Source organism: Ostrea edulis, chromosome 3, assembly GCF_947568905.1.
Source record: "Ostrea edulis chromosome 3, xbOstEdul1.1, whole genome shotgun sequence".
Classification (NCBI taxonomy): domain Eukaryota; kingdom Metazoa; phylum Mollusca; class Bivalvia; order Ostreida; family Ostreidae; genus Ostrea; species Ostrea edulis.
Window position 1 is genome coordinate 82,436,761 of NC_079166.1, and position 25,347 is coordinate 82,462,107.

General features: G+C 35.1%; 1 protein-coding gene across 7 annotated transcripts in view; it reads right to left on the minus strand.

The window, feature by feature from the left end:
• The window catches only part of LOC125674775 (uncharacterized), a 47,089-nt gene that overhangs the window by 19,838 nt on the left and 1,904 nt on the right, over positions 1-25,347 (minus strand). For 6 of the 7 annotated variants that reach the window (XR_007370250.1, XM_048912055.2, XM_048912054.2 and 3 more), the window contains exons 2-5: positions 21,009-21,085; positions 20,347-20,420; positions 12,901-13,141; positions 12,045-12,161 (exon numbers count right to left, since the gene is read on the minus strand). Coding sequence is in view for 6 of the 7 variants with exons in the window: in XM_048912055.2 (XP_048768012.1) it covers positions 12,045-12,161; positions 12,901-13,141; positions 20,347-20,400 (412 nt within the window). In the remaining variant the exon portion in view is untranslated. The remainder of the gene's footprint in view (positions 1-12,044; positions 12,162-12,900; positions 13,142-20,346; positions 20,421-21,008; positions 21,086-25,347) is intronic. The other variant, XM_048912052.2, reaches the window with a different exon arrangement.

The window sequence follows — 25,347 nt, forward strand, 5'->3', positions numbered from 1 at the left end:
TCCAGGACTTCATGTTAAAAGTATGCAAAGAGGGAAGTCTTGCAATTACCCTCAAAATCTTACAACCAATGAAGTCAGATTATAAAGGACTTTGATGAGGGTTACAGGACTTTTAGATATTAATTGTTACAAAATTAAACCCTTGCCATATCAAAGAAAAGATTTTACATTTTCTGGATTACCTTGACACGTCATAGCGACATAGTTCAGGCTAAAAAAAAAAACTATAAGAACAGTGAATGATTCGTGGATCAGAACATGTATGTACACAACAACGATCATGTCATAATACGTTGTAATAGAAAAGACTATATTTCATCAAAAGTTGACTTGAAAGATGTTGGCTATGAGAACACTTCTTATAAATTTAGAATGACAACAGTCTGAACTTGAATAAAAATCACTTTACTGTCAAATGAGCTATTGAAATCCTCAATGTCACTTGAAAGACTACCATAATTTGAGTTTTGAGATGCTTCATCACAGGAGTTCAATCGGGTTCATCATGTTTTTTAGGTTAGAACAATTATTGTCCAGTGTATTATTCATACATGCCAACTTTTAAAAATCCCCATGGGGGATTTTACGCGCGACGACCTTTTTTCAAAGCTCAAAATTCACGACATTTTAGCATGAAAATAAATATTTGTCCTTTCAAATAAAATATCAATCAAATCATTGTTAATGTATCATATATTAACACAACATCAAATGTGTCTGACCATTAACTATATAAAAAAAACTTTGAAAGATATACATTAATATTTTATTAAAATCATCTATTCAGCAAAAAATCTTCTCCAACAAGTCACATACATAATATCAAATAATATTTAAGGTTGCATCCTTTTACACCATACAATAAACATTGGCCGGTCTATATATCAAAATTTAAATGAAAGCACATGCATTTAGGTACGACTGCAAAGGCGATCTTGCTTGTCTGTAAACATGGGCTTGCAGAGACTGGTGGAATAATCTGCATTGCAACCAAAAAAGGAGTGATCTGCCCTGCTATGAAGTTTGCGAACAAAACCTTTGCACATGACATCTGAAATAATTACCAGGAAAAAAAACCACATCAAAATATTCCGTTTTACTTGTAAATTAAGGCTACTTGCTAAATAAAAAATTCAGTACAGACTTGTGCGAATTATGCATCACAAAGTATATTTAATGAATACTACACTATATAGACTATATAATACATCGCTATAGACGGATAGATTTGGATAGCCTATATTATTATAGTTGGAAAAAATATATACTTGACGTACCTTATTGCAAATTTTGGATGCTGTCAGCGAGAGGCGGAATGTCCGATTGTTTGGTGGTGACACTAACATCGTTGTCATTCACGTTTGTGTAAAGGATATGTCCATTTGAAATCCGTCTTCCCGATTAATTACTATCAAAACATGCTTCGTACTGTCCAATAAACACCCCGACACAGGCAGACCAACCCAACACCAGGCCATGCGACACAGGTAAACAGCAATGGCTGACTATTGTCCCGATTTCTGATTGGCCAGTTCAGAAATGACGCGGGATTTCCAATTCTGGTCACGAGATTTCACGATTATCCCGCTTTCAAACTCGTTTTCAATCGTGAAATCGGAAATTTTGGTCGGAAAAAATTTCAAATCGGGATTTTAGGGTAATTTTGCTTTCCCGATCGGGAAAGCGGGACCGGAGGGTAAAATCGGGAAGATCCCGCCTAAATCGGGAAAGTTGGCATGTATGATTATTAAGATCATTTTGATAACAGATTTCCAGAAGTTCCAGGGCTACCTTCTTCAAAATAAGGAAGATTTCTTTGTGTGAAAGAATGTTAAAAAATTCATCAGATTCTGTGGTAGCTAGGCTTTTCCATTTCTAGAGATGACACATCGGCATTAATGTTCGAAGCAGCTTTAAAAAATGTCTGTATCAAAAGGATTGCAATTCAGGCTCAAGTGATGATAAGTTAAAAGGATTTTCCAATGTCACGGTCATTCACTTGAAGTACTAATGGCATATCAACTTTGGATGTCACCACTGAAGATTGCAGTTGATGTGTTAATATTTAGTACATTTAGGAATTCGCATGTTTACATCTTTCTTGCACAGCATGTACCTTTTGGGTTCTCAATCTCCTGCAATAATAATTAATTACAAATTAAGACACTGATTAAAATTTTTATATTTAGAAAAGTTTCTTTGACACATCAATGTTTTGAGGTGAAAATAGCAATAAATTATCACTGATGGATACAATCTGCTTGCCATGCTAAATTTGGAACCGTAGTTATTTTACGAAGCAGTGATAATTACAGAACAAGGTCAGCTGAATCATAACGATGGATATCCATGATACAATGTTCTGGTGATTATACCCTTTCCATCTAGATCGAACCAGTCAATAGTTTACGTTAAAAAAAGAGTAGTTTGTTTTGATATGTTAAGCTGTAAATAGAATGATTTTACCGAGGAATTTCGAGTGGTCCAGTGATCAAGGGTGTATTTTTCCAATGCATATAATAATTTACAAACGTAAACAAAATAAGCATATGGTACTTACAGAGTGTCATCCGTTACCGAAGTCCTTTTTCATTCCGACGTTATTGATTTCCATTCACAAATCTTTGTAAGTTGTAATTTCCGGTGACGTCGTTTCGGTCAACTTGTACAATGAACGAAGCTTGTCATGTTTTTTTCTTCTCCCCGTTCTAATTCGATATAAGATATATCATATATAAAATATTATATATATATATATATATATATATGAAGTCTTATACACTGGATTTCCACCGGTCGATTGTATAACTTTTTACCGATCGTCTTTTGGTTACGTGTTGACCTAGCTGGGTACGAGTCAGTCAGTGTATGACATGACGTTCACGCAAGTGATTAAAGCGCTTTTTTTTCAATGTTACTTTCTGGGCGCGAAATCAGTGAAATATTTGCAAGGATGGAGAACATTCAACAGAATCAGTATGCAATCAAGCATGGAATAGCTTCCAGATAGGGATATAGGATTCGCCTTACATCCAGGAACTGGGGGATAGGCCTAGTTGTTCAAAATACATGGCGTTGCTGGTTAGTATTTTTACTTTTGGTTTGTAATAAGTAATAATATATTTCACACTTTAACAGTATTTAAAGTACTTTTCACGAGCGACAAACACATAATGAAGAGCGAGATGAAAGGTCTAATTTTAATTAGATTGCAGGTAAATTAAGTCACATGTGTCAAACTTTGTAGAAACCCAAGAATCTTGAAGACGATGCAGATGCCAGCTCCGAAGAAACGAACAATGGATATACCAAAGTATAGGTTTACATAATTTAAACAAGATAAATTCAAGTCTTTTTTGGCAGTCTAGTGGAATTGTCACACCTTAACAAATTATCATCCTGTTTCCAATATTTTTATCTAGTACATGTTCTCTTTCATTGTAGCATGGACTTGAAGAGATAGTGGTGAATTTAGAATACCATCAAGTGACTGTTTTAACAAGAGGTACTGTGAGCAATGCTCACTAAGAATACCCCCCGCTTACCCCAATCTCCCAAAGGGTGTAGGTAATAGGTAAAACTTCAGTATTATGATCCAAAAGGTATCTAGGAACACAGCATCTCCATGCGATGAAAAAAGCCATTAAAGAATTTAAATGGAAACCATATTGCTACTTCGATGTCCAGTGCGCATGACCTTTGACCTTTTGACCCCAAAATTGATAGGGAACATCTTCATCCCATGGGTAGTCCATATGTATGATATGGTGACTGTAGGTGGAAAGGATAACGCTTTAGAGCCTGGAAACCATATTGCTACTTCGATGTCCAGTGCGCTTGACCTTTGACCTTTTGACCCCAAAATCAATAGGGAACATCTTCATCCCATGGGTAGTCCATATGTATGATATGGTTACTGTAGGTGGAAAGGATAACGCTTTAGAGCCCGGAAACCATATTGCTACCTCGATGTCCAGTGCGCTTGACCTTTGACCTTTTGACCCCAAAATCAATAGGGAACATCTTCATCCCATGGGTAGTCCATATGTATGATATGGTGACTGTAGGTGGAAAGGATAACCCTTTAGAGCCCGGAAACCATATTACTACTTCGATGTCTAGTGCACTTGACCTTTGACCTTTTGACCCCAAAATCGATAGGGAACATCTTCATCCCATGGGTAGTCCATATGTATGATATGGTGACTGTAGGTGGAAAGGATAACCCTTTAGAGCCCGGAAACCATATTACTACTTCGATGTCCAGTGCGCTTGACCTTTGACCTTTTGACCCCAAAATCGATAGGGAACATCTTCATCCCATGGGTAGTCCATATATATGATATGGTGACGGTAGGTGGAAAGGATAATGCTTTAGAGTCCGGAAACCATTGCGTCTACAGACGGACGGACAACCCGATTCCAGTATACCCCCCCCCCCCCCACAACTTGTTGCGGGGGGTATAATAAGGCACTGTTTTCAGTGGATGAACTGACATCATGCAGTGTGACAGGAAAATGCCCAGAGAAGGCCCAGGAGACCAAAGATGGCTTAGAAGACGGCGCAGAAGGTACATGTACATATATACAAGTTCAAGACATAGATATTTTAAATTGTGCATGATGTTCATTTACAAAACCTGCTATGCAACCTTTCAAATAATTCATTATGCTATCTTTTAAGCCTTAATGTACCAGAGAAAAATCCAGAGATGGTCCTCGAAGAAGTTAGAAACAAGATGAGAGAACGTCTCAAGTTGTTTAGGTCTGGAGCCACCTTCCCCCACCCACGAGTCAAAGAAATAGATCTTTGAACCAGGTTACCTGACATCAAGATAAACAAATGGGGCCACAATAGGGGATCAAAGTTTTACTTACAAATATACAGGGAAAATCTTTTTAAAAATTTTCTTCTCAAGAAACACTTGGCCAGAAAAGCTGAGATTTACACAAAAGCTTCCCGACATACGGTGTAGACTCAAGTTTGTAAAAATCACAGGGTTGTCACTAACGCTAGAATAGGACACAGAAAATTCATTTGGGTTTGTCTGATATGGCGAGCCCCGCAGACGTGTCTCAGACTCTGAGTAAAAATCATAATTTTACTTAGAAGCCCTGATATTGTGTATTAATTAAAACTCGTAGGAAAAATCTAGGTAAAACGTTACGCTCTTGTGAACCGAGATGATACCACCGAGTTCACAGTGTCCCAATCTAACTTGTTTGTTTAGTGCAGTCAATTAGGTGCAAATTAGAATATAATATCAAAAAGATAATTAGAAAAGATACAAAGTAAAAAACATTTTGCCACTGGCAGTTTTTTGGATTTTTGTTTCTTATTTATTTTTTACAAATCGGGATCTATATTTGATTATAAATGTTTGTCTTCTGGTAGCCATTTTTATTGGAATCGAAAGTAGCGTAGTTTGTAAACTTTGGTAGATTTTACATCGTTTTACAAACAAAATTAGTACACATCTATTTTATCACAATAATTATTTAATTAAAATTTTGTTTAATACTGAATAGGGTTGTTGTGATGATAGGAGATTCGGGGAAGTAATTCTGTTTGCATGGGCAATTAGTTGTATGAGACCGAGTCCTGAATGATTACCTTTAATTTCATGTGTACAAAGTGATCACTGCACTGTTATGCATGGACTTGGCGAAAATTAACTGATTTTTGCAATTTGTTGAAGATGAAAGTGGTAACAGAGGTACGACATCAGCTTGTGTTCACTCTGTATAAATAGAGGTGTATAGGAAAAATCTAAATGACTCTTTAATTCAACTTTCATGGGACTCGTCAAATTTTCATGGGACTTAAGCTGCTTACAAACCATGATACTGGGACTCGTCTTCAATATTTTCTAGTGACAACCCTGAATCGTGGCCCCCAAGGGTAGGTTTTGGCCACATTATAGGGACAAAAGTTTTACGTACGAGTATATGGGAAATCTTTAAATATGGACCAAGATGACTATAAAGGTGAGTGATGTGGCCCATGGACCTCTTGTTTTGTGTTTTACATAAGAAATGATGCTTTTTAGCTCACCCGAGCCGTCATTTAAATGAGCTTTTCAAAGCACTTGCGTTGGAAGTTCATCCACGTATTGCTGAAATTTATGTATATGTATGTTAAATAAATTTTATTATCAGTTTATCATTTTGATTCATAATTTCATTCTTAATTGCCACTTTTACAGAAAAGGTATCACATATCCTGGATCTCGAGTTTTATTCCACAGTAGGTAAAGACCAAAACAGGTTAGTAGGATAAATTGGGACTTTCCAGGAGTCCTGCATCAACTCAAAAGCAGGATTTTTAGGGAGATCCAATAAAATCCTGCAAAATCCCAGTCCTGTCTACTGGGACTTTCCAAGACATGTCCAGAATAATCCCACTTTCTCCCCTTTCAGATTGCAGGATTAAGTGAGACTTTGCAGGACTATAAAAGGCAAATTTAAGTGTTCAAATTATCCTTAAAAGTCCTGAAATGTCCCACTGCCAATACCGTCCCTCTTATTCCTTGTTAATCTCAGTTTCAAACAAGAGCCCCATGGGCCACATCGCTCACCTGAGTCACCTTGGCCCATATTTGAAGACTTTCCATATATATTTGCATGTAAAACCTTAGTCCCTATTATGGCCCAAACTACCCTTTGCAAACTTGAATCTACACTATGTCAGAAAGCTTTCATGTAAATGTCATCTTCTTTGGCCCAATGGTTCTTGAGAAGAAGATTTTTAAAGCTTTTTCCTATATTTGTATGTAAAACTTGGAACCCCCCCCCCCCCCCCCCCCACTTGTGGCCCCATCCTACCCCTCGGGGCCCATGATTTGAACAAACTTGAATCTGCACTATGTCAGAAAGTTTTCTTGTAAATATCAGCTTTTCTGACTCAGTGGTTATTGAGAAAAAGATTTTAACTATATATTTGTATGTAAAACTTTTATCCCCCTTGTGGCCCCATCCTACCCCCGGGGGCCATGACTTGAACAAACTTGAATCTGCACTATGTCAAAGTTTTCATGTAAAAATCAGCTTTTCTGGCTCAGTGGTTCTTGAGAAGATTTTTCCTATATATTTGTATGTAAAACTTTGATCCCCTATTGTGGCCCCATCCAACCCCCGGAGCCCATGATTTGAACAAACTTGAATCTGCATTATGTCAGGAAGCTTTCATGTAAATCTCAGCTTTTCTGGCTTAGTGGTTCTTGAGAAGAAGATTTTTAAAGTTTTTCCCTATATATTTGTATGTAAAACTTTGATCCCCCCTTGTGGCCCCATCCTACCCCCGGGGGCCATGATTTGAACAAACTTGAATTTGCACTATGTCAGAAAGTTTTCATGTAAAAATCAGCTTTTCTGGCTCAGTGGTTCTTGAGAAGAAGATTTTTAAAGATTTTTCCTATATATTTGTATGTAAAACTTTGATCCCCTATTGTGGCCCCATCCAACCCCCGGGGCCCATGATTTGAACAAACTTGAATCTGCATTATGTCAGGAAGCTTTCAAGTAAATCTCAGCTTTTCTGGCTTAGTGGTTCTTGAGAAGAAGATTTTTAAAGTTTTTCCCTATATATTAGTGTGTAAAACTTTGATCCCCCCTTGTGGCCCCATCTTATCCCCGGGGGCCATGATTTGAACAAACTTGAATTTGCACTATGTCAGAAAGTTTTCATGTAAAAATCAGCTTTTCTGGCTCAGTGGTTCTTGAGAAGAAGATTTTTAAAGATTTTTCCTATATATTTGTATGTAAAACTTTGATCCCCTATTGTGGCCCCATCCAACCCCAGGGGCCCATGATTTGAACAAACTTGAATCTGCATTATGTCAGGAAGCTTTCATGTAAATCTCAGCTTTTCTGGCTTAGTGGTTCTTGAGAAGAAGATTTTTAAAGTTATTTCCTATATATTTGTATGTAAAACTTTGATCCCCCCTTGTGGCCCCATCCTACCATCGGGGGCCATGATTTGACCAAACTTAAATCTGCAATATGTCAGGAAGCTTTCAGGTAAATTTCAGCTCTTCTGGCTCAGTGGTTCTTGAGAAGAAGATTTTTAAATGACCCCACCCTATTTTTGCATTTTTGTGATTATCTCCCCTTTGAAAGGGACATGGCCCTTCATTTGAACAAACTTGAAAGCCCTTCACCCAAGGATGCTTTTGGCCATGTTTGGTTGAAATTGGCCCAGTGGTTCATGAGAAGAAGATGAAAATGTGAAAAGTTTACAGACAGACGGACAGACAGACGGACGCCGGACAAAATGTGATCAGAAAAGCTCACTTGAACCTTCGGTTCAGGTGAGCTAAAAAAGAGAACGCAGTTGAACTTCAGAATGGCATTGGCGCAGCAGATGATCGGAACATTCAGAGGAAGTAGAAAGCGTAAGGCACCTGGAGTGACGGGAAATTGTGGGGATGCACATTGGCCCATTCAATTTGAAAAAGCTGGACGATGTAAGGGATGTGCAAAGCAGAACAAGAGACACAAAGTCTCTACTGGATGCAGACAATGTAATGTTAGACTGTGCATAAAGAATGACTGCTTTTTCAAGTACCACCAAGAACTGTTAAAATGAATTAATTACACTTATTGTGTATATTTCAAGGAATGCTATGTAAATATTGTAAATGAATGCCATTTTTGAAATAATTAATTAACTTTTTGGGGTTTATAAAATTGAATTTATAAAATTGAAACATCAATGAATAAAAAACTTTTTGAATTTTTAAAATATTCCAATAAATAAATGAGATATTGAGAGTTTTATGTGTGTACCATTCATTCCAGCAGCAAATCTCCTCAGCTGCAAAATATCTCTGGTAATTAACCCTCACACTGCTGCTGCAGTGAGAGATAAGAATTGTGTGTAGTAGTGAACAGCCAGAGCGGCTGTGGTAGATAAGAAGTTAAAGATACAGTCAAACCTGTATTAAGAGACCATCGAACGGAGAATGGAAAAAAGGTCACATATGACAGGTGGTCTCTTAATACAGGTTGCCTATTTTCCGCAGTTAATTGATAAAATTTTGCAAATAATGTGTATGATGGAGAAAATGATTATACATGCATTTGGAATTTAACATTAAGAATATCAAGTACGGTTTAAATAGTTGTAAAATAAAATTAATAATACACTGTAGTTAAAAATCTAGAATACAATGTGTTGTATCATAATTTATAATTCATCAAAAATTACATTTAATCTGTTTAAGAATGATAAACATGCATTTCATATTACACATTTACATGAGATATAAATCTCATTGATGAACTGCATGTAAATTTTCTGAAACTTATAAAAACTTTGTTGTAAAGAGTATTGATGTATAGCCTACTTGTACAGTGTAACTAAAAAATGCAATGCTTGTGGTAAGAAAGCAAATGATGAAGTGTTGTGTCTCTTTTTGTACAATAAAGGCTGGAAATATGTTATTCAATTTGAGAAACATTAAATAAATCACAATATCCATTGTACATGCACAGCAAATCTTTTAAGCTTTGAACTAATGCAGGCAACTTTCTTGAACTCGGACGTGTCAAATACTCAGGATATGTCGAAGTGAGTCGCTAGTTCCGGTCATGATTCTGGAAACCGAGTATCTCATGCAGGAAAACAACAAATACTCCGTTTAAAATTTCAGTCCTAAGCACAATATTTACCTGATTTATATCGCAATCGGGCAAATTTTTCACATAATGGTATAACAAGTGGTAGATTTTCATTTTCGATCTAGCATACCCGGCACTTCGTAAAGTTTGTCGAAATTCACACCTTCAAATAAACCGGCCTTGATTCCCTAATCCTTGATTTTGATAAATAAACAACAACTTGGGTTTTATTAATTAACCACACACGACCCTGCATGTTGACAGATTGGGTATAATAATTAATTCAGAGGGCCTACTAAACAAGATCACCGCCAAACTATGCGTTATAAAACGAAAGTGTTAGGGGCGATAATTCCCAGAATAGTCGTGCGTTTGAAAACGAAAGTGTTAAGGGCGATAATTCCCAGAATAGTCGGCTCAACCAAAATCGAAAGTAGTTATCGCGTTGTAATCGAAAAATGTACAGTTGTTAAATAGAGGTAAAATTTCGTGAAAATAAACGAAAAGGTTGTAAAAATCATGGTCGTTGGTCGCGTCAGACAGGTGGTCGTTTAATACAGGTACAATATATAGAGTAACGTCGTGGGGGGGACTTTTTATGGTCACATACGACAGTGAGTCGCTTAATACAGTGGGTCGCTATGGCAGTTTTGACTGTATGTTTAAGTTTTAATTATTGCGTGCTTTAAATGAATCAAATAAATCTGTATTATCAATTAATGAGAGCAACATTGAGTTACTGTTCTCTTTTATTGAATTAACGATATCATTTGTCTTAATAAGAGCGTGATTATTACAAGATCATGGTTGAATCTCTCTCTCTCTCTCTCTCTCTCTTTCTCTCTCATCCCATACACTCGTACAGTGTTGTATATGCAAATTATATATGCATAAACAATTTAAGTACCTAAATGATTTCCTGATTTATAAATCTGCAATACTCTGACCAGTAAATCATACGGTATAAGGATTCATGCACAATACAGGGTAAATATTATACTCTGATACTTCCCCTGATTAAAGATAGCTGATCGGCACGGGCTAGGTGTGTCGCAGTCTGTACAATGGACAATGGTATTTACCAGGTTGGGAACACTTCCCCTATAGCGAGATATTCTCGCTAAAACGCGATTATCCCTCTTTAGCGAGAAATAAACACTACCATAAACAGGTGTTTTGGCGTCTTTATTGAAAATAATGGCAAATCCCGTGCAACGCTGAATAAGTGCGACACACACTCAACATGAAGTGAATTGTTTCTATGAAATTGACAACACAGTCAAGAAATTTCATATCAAAGTTGCTGCGTAAGAGAGAAGCAGTCTGGAATCCAATACACATCGCGAGTGTTTTTGTTTTGATTAATATATTTGCAGAGGCATCACACATTTTAGTACTTTTTCTTCTTTTCACGTGAAACACGAAGAGATGTATTCCACGGGTGTTTTTCTCGGTTGTACGGGATATATTTACTCTCGCTAGAGAGGGATAATGCGTTTTAGCGAGAATATCTCGCTATAGGGGAAGTGTTCCCAACCTGTTTACTGTTGGAATACAAGTGGAGTTTATCGTTTTTGTTTCATGGATTATTCAAATAAAGGGAGTTTTACTACTACTTAGAGTATTTTCGACAAGTGTACACGTACATCTACGGTCCTTTACAGATATTACGAGTAGACCCAGGTAAATAGTCGTCCGCATTCGATGCTTTTTCATGGCGAGCATACAAGACCATGTCATGTTTATAACTACAGTAGCAATTATGTATTTGCATTTTGTTTGAAGTAAGTGTGAATGGTATAGATTTTATACCCTTTGCTTATTCCATTTTATCAATAGATAATAGATGAAATATTTCTGCACGTTTTTTGTATAGTTTTGACATATTTACTGCAAATGTACGCACATTCACGTAAAGAAAAGGCATTCTATATTTATTTATCCAAAGCTTTTATAATGATTTACTACTGTACGATATTTTTATTGTAATTTTGAGCACTGAGTCGTGTTCCAAAACGTGATTTCATTTCTTCTTGATGTCCTATAAATTAGTATCGGAGATGTACGTGTTACCTGTCGAAGCTACCCGCACAGGTAAATCGAAGACACTGATGTGAAGTGAAGCGTAGCAAAACTCGTCCCCTTATATACCATGCGAACCTTGATACATATAACAATAGAATATCCAACTAATATGGCGGATTAGCAAAGAAATATGGCGGACATATAGAATTATACAATATTTATTAATTCATGTCAGCTTTAAATCTCCTGAAAGGTATTACAGATTCAGAATTGCATATAATCAAGACAGGGGGATCAAATGATTGATTGCTACATGTATGTTTACGAAAATTTACATATCAGTGCATGCATCAAAAGCACACGTATTAAAAATAAAAAAGATGTAGAAATATACTTACATAAATAGGTTTTCGATGATTTGTAAGAATATGGACAAGGTGAGCTATATCCTGTGCATTCTAAATAGTGGTTACCTATAACTCTTCCACCTTCTTTATTAAATTCAGCACAAAATCCTACAAAATAATATACACTGTAAGATGGTATTGATATTGATTCTGATACACAAATGAACATTCAAGCCTGATCAAAATCAATTAGTGCCATTGGCAAATGAATGTACATTATTATAATTACGATAAAACACGGTTATAACAAACTTTCAGGGACAGCGAAAAAGATTCACTGAGTCATATTGGCCCCTGATGTTATTCAGCTTTCGTGATTTAATCTTCATTCCCATGAAAAATTTTGACCCTGTATTGTGGCCCTAAAGGGTCATGACTGATCAATATTGAACTGACACTAAATTAAGGAGAATCAGAACCTCAATACCAATATGACTAATATGACCTTGCTGTTTTGAAGAACAAGACTTTTTATAAGATTTTCTTTCCTGTATACACATGCATTATGTAAAATTTCATCCATGCACCCTTACACCATGTAGGGTTATAATAATTTGAAAGAAAAACAAACTTGGATCCACACAACTTAGGATTTGATATGATTTAGTGTAACTCTGCTACTTTTTAAAGAATTTGTCCAAATTAATTTCTTGAATTTTCAAACATATTTAACTTTTAGCGGCTATATATAGCCCCACACAAACACAAGGACTCCTGAATTGAACAATTATGCTAAGCATATTATGACTTAAATCATGGTTCTGCTACATGTAGCTGTTATCTTGTTATTTCATTTTCTTGTCAACTTACCATTTATTACCCTCTTTTCATTTTCTTGTCAACTTACCATTTATTACCCTCTCTGGTGCACACACCTCAATCGTTCGATTTCCGTCTTCGTTTATCACACAATGATATTTAATTTTCATATAGTCACTACAATTTCTCTTTGCATCTTCGTGAATGTACTGAGAACAGTTTTTTATTTTTGAAGACTCTTCCATTTCTAATTTATTGGAAGGGCAGGAGCCAACATATTCCATACTTTGTAAGGATATTGCACAAAACCCATCACCATGAATGCCATTCTAAAAATAAAGTACATAAGATAATATATTAAACTACATGCACATATATGTTCCAAGTTAGAATACAAAATGCTAATACACACAATATCATGTGTTCCATCAAATGAATGGATAAATGGTTGGAATACAGACAGACAGATTGATTATATATATATACGTAGAATCAGTTTTTCCGCGTCATGTTTTTTCCACGAATCAGTAGCTAAAACAGCTAGTATAATAATAAATTTACGCGATTCAAATTTTCACTAAATTTCAGAGTCATAGTAAAAATATGATTCACGATTAGTTAAATTCATTAAGTCTGGAATTGGGGAAAAGCCAGCATTAATTTGTATGTATATAACTCTTCATTTCTAATGCAAAAATTCAGTCAATGAAATGATTTACACAATTTCTGAGTTACTGTCGCAGTTATAACAAGAGGCCCACAGGCCTTATCGGTCACCTGAATACTAGTGAAAAAGTATCAATACTTCCATGGGCTATGAAATCTAGAAAAAAAATTCCTGTTCTGAATATCTAAGCTAAATTAATTCTAATGTTCAGCAACAGTATAAAACAAGGTGTGTTCTTAAAACTTCACTGCCCTCAAAAGTGCATAGTATTACACTGATGAAAGGCTTTAAATAATAAGTGTATTAACATTAAAACATCAAAATATATGACTAATTTGGACTCATCCTAAAGTTATAACCCTGGGTTGTGAAATTCACCAATTTTTGTACATCCTTTTCTGCTATTCCTAAGTATGCATTTAGATTTTATACAGTATCAGCAAACTTACACATAAATACTATATACTAAGTTTGGCCCCACCCTGGGGTTAAAACCTTACTCTCGGGAAAATCAAATTTACAATCTTGGTAAAAGACTACCTGCTCTATACATTTAGTTTCAATTTAGTATCAAAAGCACTAAAGAAAATGTTATTTAAGTGTAATTTACACATAAATACTATATAACAAGTTTACCCCCCCCCCCCCCCCCCCTCCTGGGGTCAGAACCCCAGGGATCATGAAATTTACAATTTTGGTAGAGGCCTTCCTGCTCTACATCATTATGCATTTAGTTTTTCTTACATATGTGTGGTTTTGAGAAGATTTTTGAAAATTGGTCAATTTTGGGCAGTTTTTGCCCGGCCCCTAAGGCCTAATGGGTGCAGGAATCCTGAAATTTACAATTCATGTTCCCTTTGTTCCAAATGTGTTTCATACCAAATTTGAAAAGAATTGGAATGATAGTTATCAAGAAGAAGTTAAAAGTGTCTGTTGTTCACACATTTAATAACTGACCATTTTGGCCCCACCCTGATACCAAAACCCCTACCCCTGGGATCATCAAATTCACAATTTTGGTAAAGTACTACCTAATCTTTCTAAATATCTATTTACTTTCAATTGAGTATGAATAGCACTAAAGAAGATCTTATTTAAGTGTTTTACACAAAAACACTATATAACAAGTTTGGCCCCGTTTCTAATGTTTACAATTTACAATTTTGGTAGAGGCCTTCCTGCTCTACATCACTATGCATTTAGTTTTTCTTGTATGTGTGTGGTTCTTGAGAAGATGAATTTTGAAAATTGGTCAATATTGGGCAGTTTTTGCCCCGCCCCTAGGGCCCCAGGGGTGCTGGTGTCCTGAAATTTACAATTTATGTCCCCCTTGTCCACATGATACTTCATACCAAATTTGAAAAGAATTGGACTGGTAGTATTAAGAAGTTAAAAATGTTCATTTGTTAACGGACAACGGACGAAAACCAATTAACGTATCGTGGGCTGTCAAAGTAAATTTTCAACCAATAAAATAATTGCATTTATTTAGCGCGTCACAGTATATTCGTGCTCTGCCATATGATCCGACAAACAATCGCAGAACGAACAAGATAGATCTATTAGCAAATCCAGTGAACGAAGACAAAAATGGTGAAGAGATGCAGTTGGAGGACGTGTAACACCGACGACAGGTATCCTGAGAGGCTAGAGGGAGGGGGGGGGGTTAAATTCACATCGTTTCCCAAACCGGCGACAAATCTTGAGAAATGCAAGCGGTGGATTAAACTTTGTGGCAGGCCTACCTACCAACTTAACGAGGATCTTTTGAGAGATCGAAATAAATCAAAGCACTTTTATGTATGTACAAAGGTATGATAATGATGAATGAATGCATTTATTTGATAGTTATTATTATATGTATACACCAATAGATTGATTCGATCACTAGACTGATTGAGACTCGCATTTCTCGTCCTGTTTGTCAAGAATGCACATACATACAGTACACCAGTCATGTGGACAGTCTAGGTCTAGTGATACTAGTGTGTTTTGCAAACAATCATGAACTACAAAATTACTGACGAACTGTTTACACTGAAATGAAAAAATAAAATAAAAATTGCAATCGTAGCTGACTATTAGATTTGTATGAATCATGTGCATTTCAAAAACACTTCAATAAGTTTTCAATCTATTTTCAGTCACTGTGACATTGACCTTTGACGTTTTTTCTCCAAAATCAATAGGGGCCTTGCTGTGCTGGTATCCAACAATATATCCAAGTTTCATTTGATCCAAATTAAAAAAATTTGAGTTATCCTCCTGAAACCAAACTTTTTTGGAATTTTAAATCTATTTTTGGTCACTGTGACCTTGACCTTTGACCTATTTTCTCAAAAATCAATAGAGGTCTTCCTCACCTGGTACATAACAATATCTTTAAGTATCATTTGATTTGGATTTAAACTTTCAGAGTTATCATCCGGAAACCAAATATTTCTGAAATTTTCATTCTATATTCGGTCACTGTGACCTTGACCTTTGACCATTTTTCTCCTAAATCATTAGGGGTCTTCCTTACCTGGTACCCAACAATATATCAAAGTATCATTTGATTCGGATTTAAACTTTCTGAGTTATCATCCGGAAACCAAATTTTTCTGAAATTTTCATTCTATTTTCGGTCACTGTGACCTTGAACTTTGACCATTTTTCTCCAAAATTAATAGGGGTCTTCCTTACCTGGTACCCAACAATATCAAAGTTTCATTTGATTAGATAGTAAACTTGTCAAGTTATTATCCGGAAACCAATTGTTGACGCCCAACCGCCCACCCACCCGGCCGCATCACCAAACCAATAGCAGAGTTCAACTTCGTTGCAACTCGGCTAATAAATGTTTTAAATTTTTGTTGTTTTTATTCAATGTTGTGGTCTATGCTAATTTGAGGATGTCTATGTCATCTTGTTTTGGCATATCTATGTCAATCGTCTTGTTTTGGCATTTAGACATATGGTCTAGACCAATTTCGAACATTGCTATTATTGTGGACCCACCCTACACCCGGGGACCATGATTTGAACAAACTTCAATCTGTACTATGTCAGGAAGTGTTCATATCAGTTTGAACTTTTCTGTCCCAGTGGTTTCTGAGAAGAACATTTTTAAAGATTAAAACAATTTCCCTATATATCTGCATGTAAAACTTTGATCCCCTATTGTGGCCCCACCCTACTCCCGGGGGTCATGATTTGAACAATCTTGAATTTGCACTATGTCAGGAAGCTGTCATGTAAATTATAAATTTTCTGGCCCAGTGGTTCTTGAGAAGCTTTTTAAATGACCCCACCATATTTTTGAATTTTCTTGATTATCATTCATTTGAACAAACTTGAATCCCCATCACCCATGGATGATGTGTACCAAGTTTAATTGAAATTCGACCAATGGTTCTGAAGAAGATGAAAATTTGAAAAGTTTACGACATGCAAAGACACCATCGACAAACAACGGAAACGTTTTGATTAGAAAAGCTCACTTGAGCCTTCGAATTCAGCTCGGGTAAGCTAAAAATGACAAAGTTTAAAAATCATACATGTAAATTTTTCGAAAAATATCTGATCACTTTCGAAAAGACACATGCACACCATGTATCCATAACAACTGTTCAAAGTTTGGGCAACGTCAACTTAGTGGTGTGAGAGGAGCTGGTTACACAAAATAGGTACCATCTATTCAAGACATGCTTAAACAAGAGGTCCATGGGTCACATCACTCATCAGAGCAGCAGTTCCTAGCAAGTAACAAGCTTGAGCAAAACTATCATTATACAAGCAGCTTGGTTCAGAAAAAGGTTTTCAAAGGTTGTTAAAATTCATTAATTATCAAACTTAATTATTAAACTTGATTACAAATTCATCAATTATCATATGCCCTTGTACATGTTGTAGAGATATATATATAGCCTTTAATTCATATTAACAAATTTCATCTAAGGATGCTTTGTGCCAAGTTTGGTTTCCTATACATTAACATGAAAGGTGAAGATAATGAACAAACAGTGATTAATGTAAAACTTATATGGTACCAATTTTGATCTCATAAATCCCATAAGCAATACAAAATAGATAGCTGGGCAAACACAGACCCATGGACACACCAGAGGTGGGATCAGGTGCCTAGGAGGAGTAAGCACCCCCTGTCGACCGGTCACACCCGCCGTGAGCATGTAATACTTTGATCCCCTATCAAGGCCCCTTCCTAACCCCAGGGGTCATGATTTTTACAAACTTGAATCTCCACTTTGTCATGAAGTTTTCATGTAAATGTCAGCTCTTCTGGCCCAATGGGTCTTTAGAAGATTTGTCTGGTGGACTGACTGACGTTTGTTTTAGTCAGTCCGATGGGACTGGTTAATTTTCAAAAGCATCATTTTGGAAAATATACTTATGAAATTTTATACACACATTAGTTATGCTTCGATCTGTAGATATCAGACGAATCTGATTCGTAAATATAAATCCCACATATAAGTGTTACAATGTTGTCTGAGGCATATTGAGTTAAATTTCATTTTTTATTTTAATAACATTAATGAAATATGTTTAATTATTTCTGGAAAACTCTGTTGGACTATTAAATTTTTCTGCGAACTGGTTGAAATTATACCGTATATTCAATGTAAATTATACCGGCTGGACTGGTGACATAAAAAGTTAGTTTCAAGCCCTGTGAGGGAGGCATGGCCCTTCACTTCAAGAAACTTAAATACCCTTCACCTAAGGACAATATATTTTAAGTTTGATTGAAATTGGTCCAGTGGTTCTGGAGAAGATTTTCCTATATATCAGCATGTAAATCTTTGATCCCCTATTGTGGTCCCACCCTACCTCTGGGGGACATGATCTGAGCAAATTTGAATCTACTTTATATCAGGAAGCTTTCAGGTTAATCTCCACTCTTTTGGACCTTTGGTTCTTACAAAGAAGATTTTTAAAGATTTTCTTTAAATATTTGCATGTAAAACTTTGATCCCCTATTGTGTCCCCAACATACTCACTTGGATCATGATCTTTATAGACATGAATCCCCACTTTGTCAGAAAGCTTTCAAGTAAATTTCAGTTTTTCTGACACATGCAGTGGTTCTTGAGAAGATTTTTAAATGACGTACCCACCCTATATTTGCATTTTTGTGATTTTCTCCCCTTTGAAAGGGGCATGGCCATTCATTTGAGCAAACCTGTATCCCCTTTACCCAAGGATGCTTTGTGCTAAGTTTGGTTGAAATTGGCCCAGTGGTTCTGGAGAAGGTAAAAATGTGAAAAGTTTACGCCGTCTGAAACGTCGACCGACAAAGGACAAATTTTGATCAGAAAAGCTCACTTGAGCCTTCGGCTCAGGTGAGCTAAAGTGGATCACTCGTTGTTTATGACAGATTCGGATAACTTACAATTTTCATGAATAATCACACAATTTCAATGTAAAATATGTCTTCGTTAAATGCATTCTGTTTTTCATTTCAGAATTATATTTCATGAATTTAATGTTGTGACAGTCAATATTTATTTTTATTTATGTTTACCAATGAACTATTTCTAGTGGCACAATGTAACAAACATATTTTCGGGTTAAGGTAAATAAAAGAAAATATTTTGAAATGCAAATCATTTAATAACGTTTAAAGTGATGACTTAACAATGATGCTGATTGGATGAAAAATTTATTTGATTTCTTAATAAAAAAAAAATTTGTTTGACGTTCATCTGCACTAAGTATGCCAGACTACTTTTCTCTGGAATGCGTCTTCCCTGTTCTAATTTTAGTGCTATTTATAAAACGGGAATTTCCACACAAGAATTACAAACAAAATTTAATGCATTCGTTTGAGTTTTGTTTTTTATTATTATCAAAAATAAACACAACCAATGATTCTCCAAAGGTTTGTGGTTGGAAATGATTATTATCCATGAATTGTGCGTTTTCTATCCCTGAGCCTTGGCGAGGGAATAGAAAACACACAACTCATTCGATAATAATTTTTAAAAATATATATTTAGGACTCCAAAGTGCGATGGGACTACAAAGTGTGATGGTCATGCCTAAGTACAATGGTCTCTTTTCATTCTGAAAGACGTTTAGGATGACATCACAATGACAGTCTATGCGAAAGACATCGGACCGTCAGACCTGACCGATGTGCAGTGTCTCAGGTCCGATGCGTCATTCTTTACACCAGACCGGAATGTCCGATGTCTCAGTGTCCGGTTTTGAACTTTACTATTTTGACGCTGAGTCATTTAAATGTTTGTTATAAGTAAAAAACATCGCACAAATCCAAATAAGTAAATAAATGTGATTAAAACCGCATGGACTATCTAAAGTATTATGCGGGAGTGATCCCCTGTAAAAGAAAAGATGTTAGGCCTACTCAAGAGAAGAATATGGACTATGTGTCGATTTTTTTAATGGCCTGCGAGAAGATTTAATACGTACGATTTGGAAAAATGGCCGACCATGGCATTTTCATTTTTTTACATTAGGTTTTTCGGACTGACAAAATTTGGTTCGGTCCTGTGTGTTCATTGATTACACAGGACCGAATGTCCTGTGTGGTCCAAAAAAATTTCGCATAGACTGCAATGACGTATGTCACAAACGTTACTGAACCCCGCACCATCGGACTTTGGTGTCCGTAACGTTAACAAACCATAGCACTTTGGCGCAGACCATCGCATTTGGCGTGACCATTGCACTTTAGAGTCTTACATATATCATGTATATAAGAGAGAGAGAGAGCAAATTTGATTATACATGTATATATATATATATATATATATATATATATTATATAGTTGTGAATGCATATCGAGTGACATACGTACACTATACTTGTAAACAACATTTATTAAAACACAAACATACCTTAACGGTCAACTCTGCCTGAATGAGGAGAATGAAGATGAATCTCTCATACATTTCACTGTTACTGGATTCTGCTAATGTAAAAAATGTAGAATCATGTTAAGAGTCCTTATATTCCAACATATTTCAAAAGAAACATCAAGGAGCATTTTTTTCTTTTTTAAAAAAAGGAAACTTATTCATGCATACTTGTTTGCTATGAGTATATGTCGTTTTGCATGCCACTCTAGAATTTTAGTGCTTCTCGCTAAATCTTGTGATCTCTTCTGCCACAATTTTTTTTTCTGTATCTTTATTGATCATCATATCTATATAGGCTAATTAGTTTAACAAACCATAATTATATGAAAATAGGAGAGCATTTACATAATATAGATCAAGGATTAGCAGTTAACATAAATATATAATGAATATACAAATTATTCATTTGGTAACCGCTGCAGCTTAATGTGAGGATCAAGAACAGGTTCATATTCATTCATTAAAAAGCATGTATAGATCCTCAAATTAGTAATACAGTATCTAATTAAAATTAGATTCCAATTTAAGGTGTAGCGATCATAGGTGAGTGGATCAAAGGAACTAATTTTGATTAAACTGACATTTATTTACCAGACAGAAAGACAAATTCTCTTAAACAAATTAATCATGATTATTCTTACCAGAAAAATTATGCTTGAATGTTCCATCTCATATCAGATCTCATGATGCATGCAAACTATGGTATGTTGAGTTAACCCTGAAATATTACACTGCAATTATACAAACAATCTAGTTGTATAGATCTTGAAATTTACAAAGCAGCTAATTTAAGTCACAATTAAGTAACAATAATAACATCAAATATTGTGACTATATATATATATATATATATATATATATATATATATATATATATATATAAATTTTATATAAAATACTTCGAATGCAATGTGTATCATGTATGATCCTCTTAAATGTAAAATTCTCAATGACCGTGTAGCGTGTGACAGCGTGGCGAGAATTCCATCATCATTGAAAGCAAGTTTTTTGACTTGCCTAGATGGTCGAGCGGTCTAGCGCGCTGGTTACATGCTGCTAGGAGATTTGGTTTCGCAGATCGTGAGTTCAACCCCGAGTAGGGGCGGAAGTGGGTATCCAAATAAAGTGAAATTTTCTGTGCTTTATATATATATATATATATATATATATATATACATATATGTATATATATATATATATAAATGTAAAATAATTCCAGAATCCAATCAATGTTTATTAAAGTATTGGATTAAATTAGATTTTCATTTGTTTTGTTACCATATTGACTGACTAAGGGAATGTCCCAACAAAAAGAAATAAAGTGCATTCATATTTATCCCAAGAACTTTTATTCAATCATTTAATTAAAATTACAAAATGACTAATGCAATTTAAGTTTCTTATATGGGACAACTAAAATGTTTGTTAAATTGAGAGTTTAACATGTACTTGGTAAAATTATTACAGTAACATGTACAGTAAAACTAATAATTTTTGCAATTTCCCCCAAAATTTAACAATTTTAACTTGTACACAAAATAATTATAGGGAGGTGAAAAGTGATAATTCTTATCTTTAAAATGCAAAAGTACCACAAATTCAAATGTTAAATGGTTACAAGCTGCACAGGAGTCTGCATGAAGTTTTATAAAATTTAATCAAAACAAGAGGCCCAGGCCTTATTGGTCTCCTGAATACTAGTGAAAAAGTGTCAATACTTCCATGGGCTATGAAATCTAGAAAAAAAATTCCTGTTCTGAATATCTAAGCTAATTCTAATTTTCAGCAACAGTATAAAACAAGATGTGTTCTTAAAACTTCACTGCCCTCAAAAGTGCATACACTGATGAAAGCTAGCTTCTTTAAATAATAAGTGTATTAACATATTGTTTTAAAAACATCTGCAAATATGCATTTAGATTTTATACAGTATCAACAAACTTACACATAAATACTATATACATGTACTAAGTTTGGCCCTACCCTGGGGTCAGAACCCTTACTCTGGGGATCATTAAATTTACAATTTTAGTAAAAGACTACCTGCTCTATCCATTTAGTTTCAATTTAGTATAAATAGCACTAAAGAAGATCATATTTCAAGTGTTTTACACATAAACACTATATAACAAGTTTGGCCCTGCCCTGCATGGGGTCAGAACCCCTACCCCGGGGATCATGAAATTTACAATTTTGGTAGAGGCCTTCCCACCCTACATCACAGTATGCATTTAGTTTTTCTTACACGTGTGTAGTTCTAGAGAAGAAGATTTTTGAAAATTTGTAAATTTTGGGCAGTTTTTACCCCACCCAAATCAGACCCCAGGGGTGCAGGAGTCCTGAAATTTACAATTTATGTTTTGCTTGTTCCAAATATGTTTCATACCAGATTTGAAAAGAATTGGAATGACAGTTATCAAAAAGAAGTTAAAAATGTTCAATTGCCAATATTTGTCAGTTATTTCCCCTATTTCAAACATAGGTGGTGCAAGACTCGTCTACGTCCTTGTTGACTTCCGGTGTACATAAGATTTATGAGAGAGTATAAGGTTTTTGTTGTGCAAACAGGGGGCGGGCATAGGCTTCCCGAAAAATGAAGCTTTAAAAAAGCAAGTGGTTCATTGTCATCAAATGTAACAGCGATAACGATCGTTTCAAGTTCCACGCAGCGTCGTACGCCAGAAACACTAGTCTTCAGTCCGACTTCACAGATATGCAGATGACGACTTTGTTGCAGAAAGTATAATTTACAATGGGTTAAACGTTTGCTCTGTAGATCAGAATAATCTGCATTAATGTTTTATGCTGAAATTTAAGTTATTCTTAGTGATATGAGTCAGCAATGATCTTATAATTTTATGACTCGAATCCCCCCCCCCCCTCCTCCCCCCCATAGACTTGCACAGGGGAAATTTGAGTCATCAATATATTAACGGAATATGGTACAAAACTATATTTAAGATTTTATTTAAAAATTTATTTTAGAGTTAACCAAAGTCGTCAAAATATGAATGAACGCGGTTACTAAGTCTGAACTGTAATATTCAATTAAAATGTAGAAAATTGAAATTTTGAATTATTTATTGTACAGCTAGCATTTATGGTAGTAAAATTTATTTGACCTGCCAATTTTTTTTGCTCTCACTTGCCCTATGGGCTGTAATAAAAAGAAGTTAATCGCAAGGAATGTTTATACCTACGGTGACGTCATCTCGTATCAATTCATCCACGTAAGTGATATGATTAATTTAAAACACGCAAATAAACTGTTAATGTGAAGTTATGAGATATGAATGTGTTATACCTACCTTCTCTATCGTGTATTTTATTTAATAAAGAGAAGTTATACATATACATTCAATATTACTACACATTTTAATACCAGTTCTATGCAATGATCAAAATGATGTGGCCATGATATATGATGAAAAATTATGATACTTTGAGAAAGTATTTATGATGTGTTGATACACCATAGATAACCATAATGTTGTGATGCTTGGGCCTGGTTGCCATGGAAACCAAGTGTCACTTGGTCATACGTGTATTTTCCATCTAAACTAATGCGATGTTAAATATCCCTTTTAAACACCTCAAGTATAGGATATGGGCATTAATAAACATGGCCATAGAGACAGAATTAGAAATCTTATATAAAAGTGTCAGAATACTGGATTTGTTCCCTTTTTATTTAAATATATTAAGTATACATGTTAAATAACACAACTTTTCATCCTAACTTTATTTATATTTGCACACAGATACCAGTGTGAAAAGATATTAAAATGAATTTCTGAACAAGGGAACTTTTTATATGAAACAAGAAATAAATGGGTAAATGTAACGTTTACCTCTAATTCCCATTTTAAAAATCTAAATATAGCAAGCTCTTCGGTATTTACTTATCTCCCTTATGTCGAACTCTTTTTGAATGGAGGTAGTTCCAGTATGACGTGTAAACAATATGGCGGTAAAATTCAGTTTATTAGAAAGTAAATGTAATTTTAAGACCAAAGAAGATAATATTTCGTGTTCTCTAAATAAAATTTCATTGGAAAATGTACCAGCCGACACAAGAACTGTTTTATTAACCGAATCAGGATTTTTACCGACTGAACTCACAAGGGCGTTTATTATTTGTGAAAATCATCATCAGAAATTATCAAATCAAAACAGAAGTCGTGCAAAATCTAAACTGTGCAGTGTACCAGACATAATTTGTTCACACAAGAAAGAAAATCAAAAAAGGACAGGCTGGTACGGAGTTAAGGCGGATAGAGCAGTGACAGAACAGAAGATTATCGAAATTCAGTCTGTTACCGGGATTGTTGTCCCCATAGGAACACCTAAGTATATCGCTTTTATTCTATATAAATGCTATTTATTATCGTTAAAGTATTTTGACTTAATTGCTGCACAAGAAAATCATATTGTACACGAAGGCTTCATCAAATGATTTTACATTGGTCAACCGAATTTTTCACACTTTTCTCGGACTCAGTTGGATCGGAGAGGTTGTGTGATACAATGTCAGATATATTCAGTATTTATTCCACTTAAATTTGATATATAGGTTTCCTCAGTAAAAACAAATCGCGCTAAAAAGCACTTTCAGAAATAATAGCATCCATGTTTTTGGTTCACCAGTAGAAATGACGAAAGCTCCAGCCCGGAGCTTTGTTTACTGTAACTAATGGAAATACTTACGGGGGACAACTCTTTCAAGCTTAATAATAGAAATTCAGAGATATATGAATATATCTAATAATCGATATTCTTGATTCTCAGGAGGGGGGGGGGGGGGGGGGGGGGCATCTTATTGTTTTAAACATGCACTTATAAAGAATTATGATTGTATATTACATATTCAACCTAAACTACGGTTTAAGCATGTTAAATTAATCAAGAATTATATAGTTTATAGTAAAACACATTCAATTGTATTGAATGTCATTTATTTAATCGATATGACAGAGAAAA